Source organism: Mus caroli, chromosome 3, assembly GCF_900094665.2.
Source record: "Mus caroli chromosome 3, CAROLI_EIJ_v1.1, whole genome shotgun sequence".
Taxonomy (NCBI): Eukaryota; Metazoa; Chordata; class Mammalia; order Rodentia; family Muridae; genus Mus; species Mus caroli.
Window position 1 is genome coordinate 49186623 of NC_034572.1, and position 16766 is coordinate 49203388.

General features: G+C 43.3%; 1 protein-coding gene across 10 annotated transcripts in view; it reads right to left on the reverse strand.

The window, feature by feature from the left end:
* Nucleotides 1-227: 227 nt before the first annotated feature.
* The window catches only part of Nbea (neurobeachin), a 543806-nt gene continuing 527267 nt past the window's right edge, over nucleotides 228-16766 (reverse strand). For 8 of the 10 annotated variants that reach the window (XM_029475170.1, XM_029475172.1, XM_029475171.1 and 5 more), the window contains 6 exons: nucleotides 15839-15994; nucleotides 14939-15109; nucleotides 7070-7171; nucleotides 5220-5416; nucleotides 3504-3655; nucleotides 229-2052 (listed from right to left, as the gene is read on the reverse strand). In XM_029475170.1, the coding sequence (XP_029331030.1) occupies nucleotides 1962-2052; nucleotides 3504-3655; nucleotides 5220-5416; nucleotides 7070-7171; nucleotides 14939-15109; nucleotides 15839-15994 (869 nt within the window). In that variant the 3' untranslated portion in view covers nucleotides 229-1961. Of the gene's footprint in view, nucleotides 2053-3503; nucleotides 3656-5219; nucleotides 5417-7069; nucleotides 7172-14938; nucleotides 15110-15838; nucleotides 15995-16766 lie in introns of all 10 variants that reach the window. The other 2 variants (XM_029475176.1, XM_029475174.1) reach the window with 1 other exon arrangement.

Sequence of the window (16766 nt, forward strand, 5' to 3'; positions counted from 1 at the left end):
ATCCTCACCTAGGGAGGTATTTCCTTTATCACCTTCTCTTGTCCCCTGTGGCCCCTGTTGCCCACATTCCTAGCAGTGGACAAGAAGACTGCTGGCTTTACTACAGTTCTGTTCGTGGTTTTGCATGTGAGGCCCTCACAGGAAACAATGCTGATCTTTCAAATTCAAGGGGCAGCAGCGTAAGGAATGTGTGTCACCGAGGCATCCAGTGACGTGTGAGACAATCAGTGAATTCTTTGCATATTTTATTTTTCTTTTTTTGATTTCCAACTCACACACATCTGGCATATTTTACATCTTTGCAATAAAACATGGTTACAATAGCTTAAGGAATTTATATATCCAAAATATTTCACCATGATCTCAAGATGAAATGACCTTGTCTTCCAGATGTTCAGTGCCTTCCCAATTCTAAGCTACAAACTCAAGATATTGCTCACAGCCTGGTGATGAAAACATAATCAGTACACTGATTCCCCATAATTTCAGAATTTCATAAATACAAACAACAATGAAGAAGGAATAATTCAGTGCTAAAACTTTCTAGTACAAGGTGGATGACAGATGAGTAACCACAGCAATAAATAATGATCTGCTTCTGGTGCAAAGTGCCAATACAAAGAACCCATTATTCTGTTTTATCTTTTGAAATAAATGACTGCAAATGAGTGTAAATTCTGAGAAAATTACATTCCTGTAACATGCCTCATAGCCCTACCGACACGATATGTACATCTATGACAATACAGTCACCAAATATACAAAGAAGAAACATGAAGAAAATGTATGGACCCCTGGGTGATAGCTGGATCGGGACAATGGATGGAAAAATCATTTGAGAGCCATCGTTTTATATTGTAAAGATGAAGTGCCTTAGGCTAGGAGTGTGGCTTTAGATGAAAATCTCACAAGGAACGAAAGGGATGTTTGTTTTTGTTGTAATACGGTCTGACTCATTAAACTATGCTATTTGAGAACCAAACAGGGGGAAACATTAGCATCCTGATCCTCCCACCATGTAGACCCGGAGCCAGTGGGCTGACACCAGGGGAGATGTCCAGGTGCTGGAAGTCAATGCAATGGGACTAATGATAGCGACTCCCATTTACACACAGTAGAAACCAGGCCCTCATACCCACGCTCCCTTTCTGTTGCATTTTCAGGTCCTAAAGGGCAGGGCTGAATTTTCTTTGTATAAGTACCAACAGCGGCAAATAATGGCTTAGTATCCGAATGCTATATGAGCAAACCTCACTTAGAAGGGATGGATTTAGATTAAAAAGTGCAAACCATATTTTAGTGAAAATGTCAAAAATTATGGATTGAGCCCAAATTCAACCCTTTTGAACAAGCTGTGTTCTCTCCGTTTCCTAGCTTGAATGCACCTGTTCCATCAAGACTGGGGGAGTAGGGAGCATGCAGGTTGTAACTCCACAGTAAATTAACAAAGGCTGCTCTTTCTTTATACAAGGTTTCACTTTTACAAAAGTATCCCTTTAAATAAGATGCATATGATGTACAAAGTATCAAACGTGTTTTTTTTTTTGTTTTGTTTTGTTTTGTTTTTGTTTTTTTCTCAGCTTGAAAAGAGGCTGGAAATGGGATGCAGGTTAGGTTCAAAGCTTAAACTTTGTAACAACTGGGCACAAGGTTCCTCAGAATTGTCAAAAGTCTCTTGTGAGGCTTCCTACAACCTTTTCTCAATAAACGGCGATATATGAAATAATTACCAAAACGGCTCCTAATTCAGATAATTTACATGATATAAGCTTGCTTGACAGCAGCTGGTGTTCAGTCCTGGAAAAACAGGGTGAAATGGCTCCCGACTATGATGTTCGGCGACTGCTGGGTGGGATGGATGTACAAACAGAGGCCGATGTGGACCAGCGTCCCCACCAGAGATACTGCCTTTCCACAGAGCACTTGTGCTCTCACTTGAATGTGGCTTCTGCTGCTTCTCTTCAGTACCTGTTCTGATGCTCATAATGCCACCGATTAAAATCTATATTAAAAGCTACAATGCTGCCGGAAGCCATGCCAGTGATCAGAGTCCTGGAAAAGCAGAGATGGTGAAAAGAGACAGGAAAACAGTATGAACTTGCCACTTTATGCTGACACCAGCCTTATCTCAGATGGTCCAGAGTCTTAACTGAGAGAGGTTCACTATTTCCTCTTACTTCTGCTAAGAACTGCTGAGCTAGTGGAGAGTCCTGCTGGGGAGCGCAAGTCAAGTCCATCAAACCACACACTCTAGACTTTCTTGCCTGTGTTTCCTAAACCAACCAGAAGCTCCTTTCTCTGGGGTGGCTCACTACTAATGACGAGGAGTTCAGGTCTTATGACATTCTTAAACGTGCTTAGCCGTTAATCCAGCCCTTCATCAGACAAATGTGTCCGGCACATACTTCCCCATTGTATGTTTATAAGTTATACTTCCTGTGCATGAACTGCCCCAATACAGCACTGCTCTGCACAGCACACATAATCAAAATTAATAATGGCACTAAAATGGAAGTAGGAAGTTACTTAGCACCTTTCCTACTCTACTATGGCTCTCTCTGATGCAGCCTACAAATGCCTCCTTCTCAGCCTCCCACATGGCCAATCACCTCTTCCAGGGGTTCTGGTCCTGCTCCCTTGGCATGCAATTAGGTTAGAATCACGTGCTGGGTTACTTCATTATGTACCCTTAGCACTCTGTAGGATACTTCAGCTATAATATTGGTAACATATTTGCAAAAAGCATGTGAATGAATTGAAGGAAGAATGTTTAATCTACTCAAGAGGGCATTTTAAACATATTTAAAAGACACTCATGTGCATACAAATAGTTAGGAAGTAAGCCACACCTACTTACTGGTCCACTCTAATGATAACCATAAGCTTTTCTTCAGAACGTTTATTCCTCAGAGTGCATGAAGCCATATTGTCTTTCTCTTTCCTTCTTGTGTGTGTGTGTGTGTACAAGTGTGTGCGCCATGTGTAGGCCAAAAAATGACTTCAGGTTTCATTCCTCAGATATTCTGTTGTTCTTAAGATGAGGTCTCTTTCTGTCCTGGAGGCTGTACACTAGGCTAGACTAGGTCCACAAGCCCTAGGGATCAGCATGTCTTTCCTCTTCTTACCTCTATGGGGCCGAGGTTACAACTGTGAACACTATGACTGGCATCTTTATGTGGATTCTGAGAGTTGAACTTGGTTCTTCATACTCACACAGTAAGCACTTTACTGACTGGACCTGCATGCTGTTTTTCCTGATGTCCTCTGTACCATTCTTTTATACTATAAAAGTGCTTTATTGTTAAGCATTATATGTGTTAATGCTTAAAATATTTCAAAGCCAAACTTCTTCTAAGAAACACTTCTGATAGTTGAAAAACTGGGATTCCTACTCGTCTCCAGCTTGGCCTGCCTGTGCTGTCTTTCCTCCATCTGGGTGAGATCAGGAAAATGCTAAGCTTGTGACCTGTTCCTGTAATCACATTGCCCTTGACATGGCTCACCTTTGGTCATGGGATAAATCCATCGCTCTAATGCCAGCATCACATCCTGGGTAAATGTACAGCTGCTTAAAGTCACAGGCCTGCCAGACCTCCACCACACCATTGTCCCCTCCAGTCACCAGGTTCTGTCCATCGCTGCTCAGGAGAATAGCCTACAGGGGAAAAAAAGACAGACAAACCATCTCTTCATTTGTTTCATGTCAATGGTCATGGCTGATCAGTCAAACATTTGCCCTAGTGTATGTAAGCTTAATCAGGCAACCAAACAACCACCAATGCTCAACCAACTTCTGGCCAACCACCACCTACCTACCAACCCTCCAAGCTTCAGGTAAGCAACCATGAAACGAGCAACCACCAAGTAATCACCAATCAACCAACCATTAGCCAAGCAAATGTCAACCAACTAAACAACTACCAACCATCAATCAACCAACAATATTCAACCAACTAACCACCAAATAACCAGGCCTCAGTTCTCCAACCAACAAGCAGCAACCCAACAGTCAACCACCCATCTACCATGAAACCAACAGACTACCAACCAATGACCTGGAAAGTACTGTGAATAAAGTCCAATCTGGAGAGCTTTCAATATGGAATCTATCAAAGTTTTGTTTTGTTTTGTTTTACAAAGACATAGGATTTTATTAAAGCCAACTGAAAAGAATAAGATGAAAATAAAATATTTAAGGTGCTAGAGAGAGATGGCTTAGTGGTTGAGTGTGCTTACTGCTGTTCTAGAGGTCACAAGTTTGGTTTCCAGTACCCATGGCTCACAATTAACTGCAACTCCCGATCGAGGGGATCTGATGCCCCTTTCTGGTCTCTGAATTCAAGTGTGCTCACTCCTTGTTCCTCCAAAATAGCATAATTAAAAATTATAATAAAATCTTTAAAATTAATTTAGTTATAAAATTATGAAAGTTATAATGAGAATATTGCCAATCTAACCCAGGAAGAACTAGTGAGAACACTGCATTTTGTGAAATTGCAGGTGTTAATGGAGACTACGTATAACGAACAGAAGCATATTTCCCAACAGTTCCTAGAACTGAGGCACCAGCCATTGTATTTCATTAGTGAATGAGGGCAATAGGGAACTTGAAGCTGTAGTCAGGTTCTCAGGACAGGCATCTGTGTTCTGTAGTGCTCAGTGTCTTGGTCATTTTTCTGTTAACTTGTCAGAAACCTAGAATATCTGGGAAGAAGGGATCTTAATTGAAGAAGTGGCTCCAGGAGATTGGGCTGTAGAAACCTGGTAGGACATTTTCTTAATTAGTGATTGAGGTCAGAGGGTCCAGACCATTGTGGGTAGAGCCACCTCTGGGCAGATGGTCCTGAAAAGAGTACATGCCAGTAAGCAGTGTTCCTCTTTGTTTTGAGTTCCTGACCTCCCTTCATGGTATACCATGATCAAGCTATAAACCCTCTCCTTTCCAACTTGTTTTAGGCATGGTGTTTTATCCTAACCAGGTTGCCCAGAGAGCATAGTCCTGGGATGGCTGCTTGGGCAGGGCACTGCTTAGGCAGGGCCATGGATGCTCTCCTCTAGGCCAACAGCTGTGGTCTCTAAGAGAGGCTAACTTGCTGAGGAGTCTTGGTTTTGTCCCGGCAATGTTTAAGTGGATGCTGGGAAGGCTCTACACCGAGCCATTTGATGTCAAGCAAGTTTGACTCCTATGGCTTCCTGTTGCTTGGCACGGAGGTACTCACCCTAGTCGAATCATTGATCTCCATTTGAGCCAAAAGTTTCCCATTGATGCTGAAGTTGCTAAACCGTCCTCGCTCATAATATATGATGCAGTGGCCTTCACTGGATACCGAAATTAGGCGTGGAAATAAGCAGTTTTCTGGTCCTTCCAGGGCCCTCAGCAGATCTCCAGTGATGGTATGAACGAGGCAAGGACCCTCTGCAGTGGGGAACCGAGATGCCAGGCAGTTAGAGACAACAGCAGCCCAAAACCACACCTGAGGAGGCACTCAGGAGTGTTACAGGAGATGAAGACAACAGAGGTGTGCTATAGCACTCATGCACACATGCATACATGCACACACCCCCACTACACCCACCCACACACACACACACACACACACACAAACACACACACACTTCTCTGGCACCCCACAGTAGTGCAGCACCCAAGTGCTCCAAAGTTTTAACGACTCCCCCACCTCAGGTAGCAGTCCTCACACTAGGCTTTAACTCCAGGACAGGTGAGTAGAGACCATGCCCAGGAAGTCTGAGCTACTGTGGCTTTGGAAGGTTCTCATTAAGAGAGTGATGCGAATGGAAGCTGAATGTCTCCACTTGGATCAGATTTCAGCATCACAGTCTAGACATGTCACTGCCAAGCAAGTTTGCCTTTGCCTGTAGTGTATGTGTAAGATGTACATGTGCAATTATGAAGTTAATCAAGCAATTCTGACTACAGAAAACTTTTTTGCCTTTTAAAATTAAGAGTGGGGCAAAAGTGTGAAGGGGTGCACAGAAAAACGTATGTTGTTCAGGGCAAAATTATGGCCGTGAAAAATAGATTGAGAAGATAAAAGTTCCACTAGCCTAGTGGAAATAAATCCCTACTGTGTGCTTGCCTCCTTGCTCACTCAAGAGCCAAAGCCTGCATAAAGTGTGGATGCCTTTTTACCTGACAGCTGTCAATTGGTTTCAACAACTTCATTTTTACACGCAGAAAGGTGTCAGTGCTTAGTCTGTCCCCCTGACTGATAAGGGGAGGCTCTGGAGACTGGCGGGAAGGGCACAGTCGCTTGGCTGTCAACACCTGCAGTGCTAGGCTCACTTTCTTACTCAAAAGGCAAAGCACATGGTCTCTTCTCCTCAGACTCCTCATTCTCTGTGAAGCTACAGAACAATTCTTGACAACAAAATCTAATCACCCGGAGTCTTAGACTTTGATAAAAAATGAAAATAAAACAGCATTCCCCCAAGAAGAAACTTTAAAGAATTCCCACTGAAATTAATTAATTAGTTAATTCCCACTTTCACTCTTGGGCTCCAGGTCTCTGCTCAGCTCTGGCTAGCCGCCTACACTCCAGCCATCCTGGGCTTTCTGCCTAAAGAGTTCCCACAGAATTGGGATCCCCGTCAGAAGAGCCATCTAAGTTTTCTTTCCAGATGACAATTCTTCCATAAAGGCAAAAAAAAAACCAGGGTCTGTCCCTTTCTCTCCATCCCTGCAGTCAGCTCTGCATAGAAAGGACCTGTCCTAAGGCCAGACTAGTGAAATAACCTAATCCAAATTCCCAAAGCATTGGCTGTATGCCTCCTTTGCCTTTCAAACGGCCCCTTTCATGGCTGGATCATAGGGATTCACTGAAGGTTTAATTTACCAGTGTTTGGGTTAGAATGCAGGTGACTACATCATAAAGTTTTCATCATATTTTTTGTCAGTGTTGGAAAAATATTACGAATATTTGATAAAACTAAGCAACGGGAGAGAACCCAGAGATGACATCTGTGTTGAATCTCTGGGAGAAACCAACAAGAATCCCAGCTAGAAAATGCTCAGCTGCCTAGGGAGAGTATGAAAGACAGGGCTTCTGACCTTTAGCACCACTGATAACGAGTCCGAGTTCTGCACAGACGGACACACAGACAACTTCATGGTCATGGCCTGTGAGGACAGCTCTGGGCGCAGGATAGTCACCTACAAGGAGAGAGTAGCAGGGTGTCACTGGAGACCAGTACAGACCTGATGACATAGTCAGCATTGATGAGGACACGGTCAAGCCACTCACTTTACCTCTGTGCCCGTCCTTCCTGTGTGACATGGTCTAACCCTGTCCCTACTACAGGGCAGCCGGGGCAAGGCAAGTTAATCTGTGAGTGCTCAGAGTCTGGCTTTCCTCTCACCTAGGCAGGTACATGGAATCATGTAGTCACTGCAACATTGTGTGATGCCAGGCCATCTCCCTGCCTCTAGTTCCACTTACATATGAACACAGGGGACACAGCACTGGGCAACAGGAAACGTTTTCTGAATGTACAGTGACCAAAAATTAACTCAGGATCCAATGACAACTTGCACATGGTGTTTCTGGCAGTCGGCAGCTCACCTCACTGTGGGTATGGTTCTGAAAACGTGTTCTTTTAGTGTGTGTGCCTTCAAGCCACATAACATTAGTGAATACTTCCTACAATACCTGACATGGAGTCTAGGCAAGCACAGGTTCGGACTGTAGTTCTGTGAGCACAGATATATTTTCCGCTACTGTAGACACATGATGGTTCTGTGACTTGTTCCTACTGTCATCCTTAGCATGTATCAACTTAGTAAATGTTTACATTAGCTTGTATCAGACTGTGTGGCCTGAAGTTGCTGACAGGACTTTTATAAGGATTCATTAAGCATACTCTGAGTTAGGATTAAGACAGAATTTCCAACCATTTATGAAAGTGACTACACATACGCCTGCCATTTTGTAATATGCACTTGTACGAAGTGGCATTTCAGCATTGAGAACAATACAATCAGAATGTCTATTGACTTTGAAAAATGTCTACAATATTCTATATCCTCAAACATACAGTATTCAAGCAAGACTTAATTCCTCATGTTAAAACAAACACGCCCATCTCATTAGTATGAAAACTTGCTTCTTCTTTTAACAAATGGTGAAATTGCAAGTAAACTGCCTGGTTGCCTTCTACTGGGGAGGAGCTGAGCCAGAGCTGTCAAAAGCAAGGACATGTAGCATTTAGTAGCAATATCAATGATGGCTTGTGATACCAGGTTTCCAGGAACAACACACTTGTTCCTATGTGGTTTCTCTCTACTCATGCTTCTTGTTTTTAAAGTAGTTATACTGAACTCGTATGTCTGTAGCACCATCTTAGCAAAGGGTGCAAAATATACAGGAAGCCGCCTTTCTGCATATATCTGAACACACTGACTTCATTTTATGTCTCTAGCTTTATAAGCCATTGTTCTTGCACCTGAAAGAACCACGTTGTAGCCTGGATCTTATAACTGCAACTAACTCTTTCCGAATTCTAGAAAACGTGTGTTAAGGTCAGGAGATAGTTCCTGGAGGATAGGAAATTCAATGATACGTTTTAACAAATCTCATTTATTCCAGTGGGACTAAAACAGTTGGAATCCCTTTGTGGTCATAATTATGCTGTGAATTTTTTTCCTGTGGAACTTTGCTTTAAGATTTCAAGTAAGACTGTTTTTCTCTGGCTAGGGTGCAGGGGCCTAAGAACACATTGGCAAGGTGTGAGGACTACCCTCTCTCTTCCTTTCTTTGGGATGCTGATGACAATTTTGCTCTCTTTAAAAAAGAACCAAGTGGATTCTTCCACATAGCAGCCAGATTTGCCTTTGTTTCTGGAATTGGGAAAATTTTAAAATATTTATTACACATTAAGTATTTATATGTTTAAGATTAAAGAAATAAAACGAATTCCTTTGTTCTCAACTCTGCATAAGAAATGTAGAACCGTGAATTCGCCCTTCACACAGCTAGAGTATCACATCTTTGTAAAGTTCCCTGTTTGCTGTTTCTTGTTTGTTTCTATGGAGTAGACTGCTCAGCTTAGGAACTTGTTGCATTCCTTGTCTGCCTTTTATCTGTGAACTTCTACATGGGTAGTGCCTACACAGTCCCATCATGTCTGCATGGGTACCCCACAGTCCCATCATGTCTACATGGGTATCCCTACAGTTCCATCATGTCTGCATGGGTATCCCACAGTCCCATTGTGTCTTCATGGGTATCCCCACAGTCCCATCATGTCTGCATGGGTACCCCACAGTCCCATCATGTCTGCATGGGTATCCCCACAGTCCCATCATGTCTGCATGGGTATCCCACAGTCCCATTGTGTCTGCATGGGTATCCCCAAGTCCTGTCTTTCAGAAAACTACCCTGTGTTTTGGTCTTAGATCCTGGCACACCTCCTTCTAAGAACTGTCCTGACCTGACACCCTGGCACTCACTGTACAGGGGCAGGTGCAGAGACATGAAGGCTCAAGGGCCAGCATGTGCACCTGCTGCCTGGATGCCCCTTTGGCACTGATGTAACAACGGGGGGGGGGTACTATTTTCTGCATCTCTAGAGATTATTCATGTTGGGTGAATTTCCTTAGATCTATCAAAAGGCATTCTCCTTTTGAAGCATTTCTGAAATGCAGACTAGGAGGATGGGCACAGCAGCACACAATACTTTGCTATCAGCTCTAAATCTATGCACTACTATAATGGGCTTTGAATAATGGTAAAGTTTCTCTTACAGTATTGAGTTTGCCTGAAATTCACACAACTGAAAAACTGTGTTTCTAAGATATTCTGAGTTTCTGGTTAAGGTGAAAATTCTATATTACGAAGACGATGTATGTGCACACTTGTATGCCAAAGGTTGACACCCAGCATCTTCTATTGTTTTCAACCTCAGTTGTGAGACAGGGCGTTTCTGTGAATCTGGATCTTGATGCTTTGGCTAGACTGCCTGGCTAGTGAGCACCCAGGGCTGGAGCATAGATGTGCAGAGTCACTCCTGGCCACCCTAGTGCGGGCTGGGGAATCCAAACCCAGACCCCTCATACTCGGTCACCACTTACACACTGAGCCTTCTCTTCCACACCTATTTTTAGTCTCTCTCATTATTCTGGAGATATTTGTATATTGAAAATTCCTGAATATAAATCTTTAATAAACTGTTAAAATAGTTATTTCCCTTATATGGAAAAAAAAGCAATCCTTCAATGGTAAAGAATTGAGAAAAAAGAACAAAAAACATTTTTAATTTCTTATGCAATATATTTTCCACAAGGAAGTAAGCTCTTTGACAACCCATCTTCAAAGGCCCATTTTACACTGATCTCCTCAGAGCATGGAGGGGTGGAGCCTAGACATTAAGCGGTGCTGTTTAAGGGCACTGCTGCTTTCAAATGGTTTCAGCTTCAGCTGTGAGAGTAAAGAAATGTTCCTCAAAGCTTTTTGAGTCTGGAAATGTGCAGCGAGGACAAGAGCTTTTCTTATATTTCATTACCGGGAACAGATGTCACACTCCCCAACAGTCACCCGAGATCTTGGTAATACCCTGTCACTGTCATGTCCCAGCTGATGGATGGAGCTGAGGGTTAAAGGCCTGGCATGGAGGGAGGGGCAGGTGAGATGTCCCCTCTGAGGACCATGCACTTCAGCCCTTCCCCACTCATTTCCTCAAGGATGAGGGAGCTTGCCTCACTCTAGTGCTATGGGTGATAAGGAACAAATCCATCTGGTCCTCACAGGCAAGCACTGGAAATGCTAAACAGAAAAGGCTTTAAATAAATAGAGTCCATCTCACCTTTATCAAGTCATTTCAGTATCCTTGAAACAGATGGGGGAAAACTACAAAGGTTGTCCCTGCTGCACACAGATGTGACAGGCGAGCTCTTGTTAAGATGGTGTGCAGCCTTGTGACATGGTTAGCACAAAGACTGAGACTCTGGGAGCCACAGTGTGAGCGCCAGAGGATGAACCTCAGTGACACACAACACTCAGACTTTATCTCTGGCCTGGGTAATATCACTACACAATCATGATACAAACCATTTTCCTTCATGCTTACACTTATAAAAAACATGATGGTGTTTAATTTAAAGTTCTAAAGTAAAGCATCAAATGTTACAGTAATTTCATTGACTCTGTGATTTCAAATATTTACCAGAAGCTTCCTGGGATAGCTGAGACTGATAGGGTGAATCATGCCACAATGGGATGTCTCTGGCCACACATGCACAGTGGTCTAAGACTTGGTATCTTTCTAGTCCTGCCCTCTTCTACAAAACAGCTGTAAGAATGACTCTGCTTGCTGCCCTGAGGACTCTACATGATGTTCAGATACCCAAGTCTGTGAATTGAAGGTATCTGGTTCGAGAAAAAATTAGTCACTCTTGGTTTTCCTGTTACATCCAATACAAGCTAACACCTTTCTTAAAGTCTCAGGCCTATAAAGGGAAAAGACAGACAGAAAAGATAAAATCAGTCCTACCACTGTCACTAGCCCCACTGTCACATCTCATACCCAAATGTCTTCAGGTATGAGATGGGACACTATGGAGAATGGCTTCAACCCTTCCTGCCCTGAGCTAGGATGGTCCAATATGGCCAGGTCCATGTGGCTTCACAATGTCCTGTGACTGAGAGTTTTCACAAACTGGCCATGCTTCATGCTTCATCTAACACCTAATTAAAATACTTTAATGTTACTACATCCTTCATAAGATCCCTGGGTTTTAGAAAGGGGCCAACTAGCTTTGAGTGTGTGTATGTATGTATATATATATATATATATTATATATATATATATATTCACACACACACACATTGCCTCTAGTCAGTCTCTGTTCATATCCCAGCTCTTATTACACTGTTGTTGGTTAATGGAGGCTGAGGAATGTCTTTAGGTAAGAGACTGGTGGCAAACAAAGAGCTCAAGTCAGACTGGAAGATGTTTGGCTAAAGGCTGCAGCTGATAGAAGAGTCAGTGTCCAAAGCTGAGTCCAAAACAATAGGTGCCCAGAGAAGGTGCATGTGCACAGCTAGGAATGTCTTTTCAGCCTTCTCCTTTCCCAGTCTGTATAGTGTCTATACATGAGCATAGAGATCTGGGTTTAAAACTGAAGGAGAACAGCATATAACCATCTCAGTGGATACTGGTAGATTCAATTTGAAAGATGAGCACTAAGTCCCCTTCCAGGATTTTATATTGCTATGGTTTTTAAATTTTCATATGTATGTATCACTCAAAATAAACATTTAAATCACATTCTTTAAAGCAGATTTGGTCTTGAGCTGAGTTCCTAATGCATTTTCGGGGTCTACTGAAGACACAACGATGTTAACTCGCTCCTCTTGTGACTATCTTGTTGGAAGCTACAGCACGTAATGAGAGCTGTCAAGTCCCAAGATCAATGAAACTTGTGCCCTGGGGATTCCACAGGAATAGCATTGATCTGGTTAAAGCTCACCAGTCAGAGATGGGCTGTAATATATTGCAAAGAAGGGCTCTAGAGGATAAGCGGCCAAGTCCAAGACACCTACCTGACAAAAAATTCAATCAGCTCCTAGCACAGATTGCCTGCTCTGCTCTGCGTTCTTTCATGCAGGAGCTGCTTCCAATTAAAGTGCGCAAATTAATTTTTATCACTTCCAAATTAGTTTCAGAATTTGTGTAAGGCTGTTTCAGATGAAAGCACCTGTCCCTCATGTCCCTGCAAGTCTGGTATCTAGCCAGGGACCTAGTGTAAACCTCCAGGATGATTTCCTATGTTCAGTGCCATGAGAAAGAATAACAATGGTATCAGCAATATAAAATGCACTAACGAACAGAACCATTCAACCTGAAGCATGAGCAGGTACCCTGTTCCTTTAGAGTCTGGAATTCTGTGTCTTAATCTATTTTTCACAAATTTCTACTGTCTTTGTGATGCAGTCAGAAATGGCAAAAAAAAGAAGACACTCTAAGATTTTCTGAGATGTTTAAATTAATCACAACAATATATTTGACACAATGAAACTACTCTTTCTATACACACGCCTAAAAATCTACAAACATTACTTCTTTTTCATTGTAGAATAAGGCATCCATTATTATATAATACTGGTAGTACAAAGGAAACAAGTATATATATATATCAAGGCTCTTTGACTTCATGGTTAAACTTCAGCAATGGTTATGTAAAGTCAGACACAAGACTTTATTCAAACCCAACAAGCAGCTGAAAGAGTCAGATGCAGTTATTTGCACCCAACCAATGGACTGAAGCAGCTGACCCCTGTTGTTGAATTAGGGAAGGCTGAAAGAAGCAGAGGAGAAGGGCAATCCTGTAGGAGGACCAGCAGTCCCAACTAATCTGGATCCCCAAGATCTCTCACACACTGGACCACCACACAGGCAGCATACACCAGCTGTTATGAGGCCCCCAACACACATACAGTAGAGGACTTCCAGGTCTGTGTTCATTCAGAGATGCACCTAACAACCCTCACGAGACTTCCATTTTTAACTGTCTTCATCCCTAACTGACTTCATCCTAGCCACTTCTACCCCCAGTCACCTCAGTTCCCATCTCTGGCCCAGCTGGTCCTGTCCCCTGTACATGTGCCAGTCATAGATATGCCGTTGTTATTATTCCCCAACCCATGCTTTGGATACATTTAAGGCATGACTGATATATGGACTGCAGCTTGGATTACGAGCCTGGCCTAGGTAGGCATTTGACACTTTGAATACTTCACAGAAATTATGTCATATTATACAGGAAACACAGACATTCAAACTGCTGATGCTCGGTAATTAAAAGTGGTCATTATTTCTTGGTCAGATTCTGTCTAACATGTTAATCATTTAACAATTTGTGCTGGAAACCTTTCATGTATACTACAATGCCGGGACTCCGAGTTACTCAGGATCTCCCAACGATGGCGTCACCTAACTAAGATGAGTCTCTGGAAACATAACTCTGACAAGTGCTGGTGGAAGTCCTGGCCTGTGTGACCCTTCCAGGCAGGGTACCCTTGTAGGATGCACTGTTTTCTCCTCACACAGAGCTTCTTCAGAGGCAATCAGACTTGAGAGATCATCCTATGCATGACCACCAACATGGAAGAAAACTGAACCACTCGACTGAGGCACAAATAAAAGCTTACTGGCATTGGGCCCCATTCTGGCCCTCACTTGGGCCTTGAGGACAAACCTGAGCCTGCCTGGAGTTTCTGCAGCCTGATAGGAGAGCCTAATCCTGAAGTGACCTGTCTCAGTCACTTCCATATGGTATTGGGATGACTCAGCAAGACCTGCTTGGCTCTGCCTCTGCCCCTCCATTGCTGATGTAGAGCTTTGCCATTGGCTCTGTCAGTCACTCCATATCCTCCGTCACCCTTCCCCACCTCCTGTCATTTTACCCCACCAAAAATCCCCCTCCCTATGTTCTGAATTTGTATAAGTGAGAGGTTGATGCCATAGAGTTGAGTTCCTGCTTCGACAAGACTCCTGGCTCGGTATGTTTCTTTTGGGTTGTAGACACTCGCCATCCCGCTCAGCCCTGGAGAGACTCTGGCGGGACCGGGACCTCTCTCCTCTTGCCTGGACCTGCCAGCAAGGAGCTGGCTTACTGGATTTTCAAGAAGGCATAGGTTATACTTAGCATATAGAAAGTCTGAGCTTTTTCTAGGCATCACTGCTAGAGCAAGGGGGCATCTGGGTGTTGGGGACAGCAGCTGAGGGGATCAGTCAGAGGTCATCATGAGAAGACTGGGGACTCTCCCCAGGCCAGAGGGCTTAGTAATGATTCATTTTTACTTTTTTTTCCCACTTAAGCTTTCATATTTTTAAGTTCTTTACAGATTCTGTAAAAATGAAGGAAATAAAATAGCAAAAAACTTATGTATTGTCTGAAAGAACCCTTGTGGGAGACACTTACTGCTATTGGGGTTGTCTCCAATGATGTGGTGACGCCCACTCCAGTACCAGAGAAGCAAGGTGGCGTCCCGAGATCCAGACACTATGTAGCAGTCTCCACCAATGTAGGACTCCGACCTGGCCAGGCATGTGACAACATCCCAGTGGCCAAATACAATCTGTGTCAGTTTCCCTGCAGCACAGATGACAATCATATCACTTGGACTCATTGTCTTTACAGAAATAGAATTAATTTTATTTTATTAATTTGTGAAAAGAATTCACACACCCTCACAGTTTTGGAGATAATTCAAATCCACTCAGGTGATTTTTAGGTCATCTTACGAGATGGCCATGATTTTTCTCTTCAGAGTTTGGGCCTGACAGTGGAGAGTTTTACTTTTTATTCTGGAAATGAATGTGAATGTGGAAATAAAGGCTGACAGAGTCACTGAGGTATAAACTCAGATCAGTACTAAGTGAAAGCGGTAGTTCATTTCTGCAGCAGAGCTAGCTGGTTATCTTACAACGTGGTCACCAAGTCTTGACCACGTGGAGCTGGCCCAGCATGGACTCTCTATACTATCATGGCTTCACATCGGAGAGGATGCACTCTCTGTGAGTGCTTGTGTGGTACATACATGTGTTTGTGTGGACATGTGTGTGCACATATGAGGGGAGGCCAGAGGCTGGTATCAGCTGTCTCCTTAGTTATTATCCATCTTGTTTTGGAGAAAGTCCTTTCACAGAATCTAAAGCTTGCCACTTCAACTAGACTAGATGGTTAGGGAGCCTCAGGGATCTTCCTGCGTCTGACCCGTCAGTGCTAGGATCATAGGTGTGTATAGGCTTTTATGTGGTTGCTGGGTTGCAGTTTGGGTTCTCTTGAACACTGAAAATAAACCGTCGTTGTGAAGATTACCTGTTTCTGTTGAGTAAACTCTGAAACTCTTATCCCAAAACCCACAGATGAGGATGTAGCGATTATCAGCTGTGACCACAAAGCAGTGGGCATTGATCTGGATGCTCTGATCTACAAGGTCTGTGATCTGCCGCTTGTTCACACCAGAGTTATTTGCTAAAAACAAACAGAACAGTTTCGTTATGCCCTAATGGAAGGAAAATAGACTGTATTTCACTGATGTAGCAATGGGCTTCTGCTGATGCACAACAGTTAAGATTTAGACATCTTTTCCCACCAAGGATTATACACATTTCCTTAGTAGCAATGATTATTCACAGGCTATATCATATACTTAAAAACTATGCCAGAAACTTCAGTTCTTCCATCGTCAATAAGAACAGATAGGGAATCCACGATAATGAATTTAAAGCATCAAAAGGCTTCAGTTCTATTCATGTATGTATGGTGCAGTTCATTAGTGTCCACGACGAACCAGGCGGAGGTGAACCTCACACACAATGCAACACTGTCTCAGCGCTTGCTCCATCTGTCACTTCCCGCACACATTTCAATCCATGTGGAACGCTGGCAGAGAGCTGCTGCGTGACGTGGGAAGCCCACAGGGAGCTTCAGGTCAGTAGCTTTAAAGACCTGGGTTGTCAACAAACACAAGGCCTTTGCAGCACGGCTGGCAGGGGAGGAGACCAATAAAAGAGATGGGAAAGCGATTGGGGGAGAGAGACAGGCAAAGGATCAGTGTGCAGCCCTGGGAGCACATCTGAATATAGCCAAGAACTCAGAGACATCTATGATTTCCCCAGTGCCTGTCTGGATGCCAGCCTGTCCCTTACTCTGTACCATCCTTTCAGGCAAAATCCCTTCCTGAATTCTTAAACAGGAAGTGCAGATGTGGAAGGTCATTGCCACCAGGCCCTGAAGCCAACTA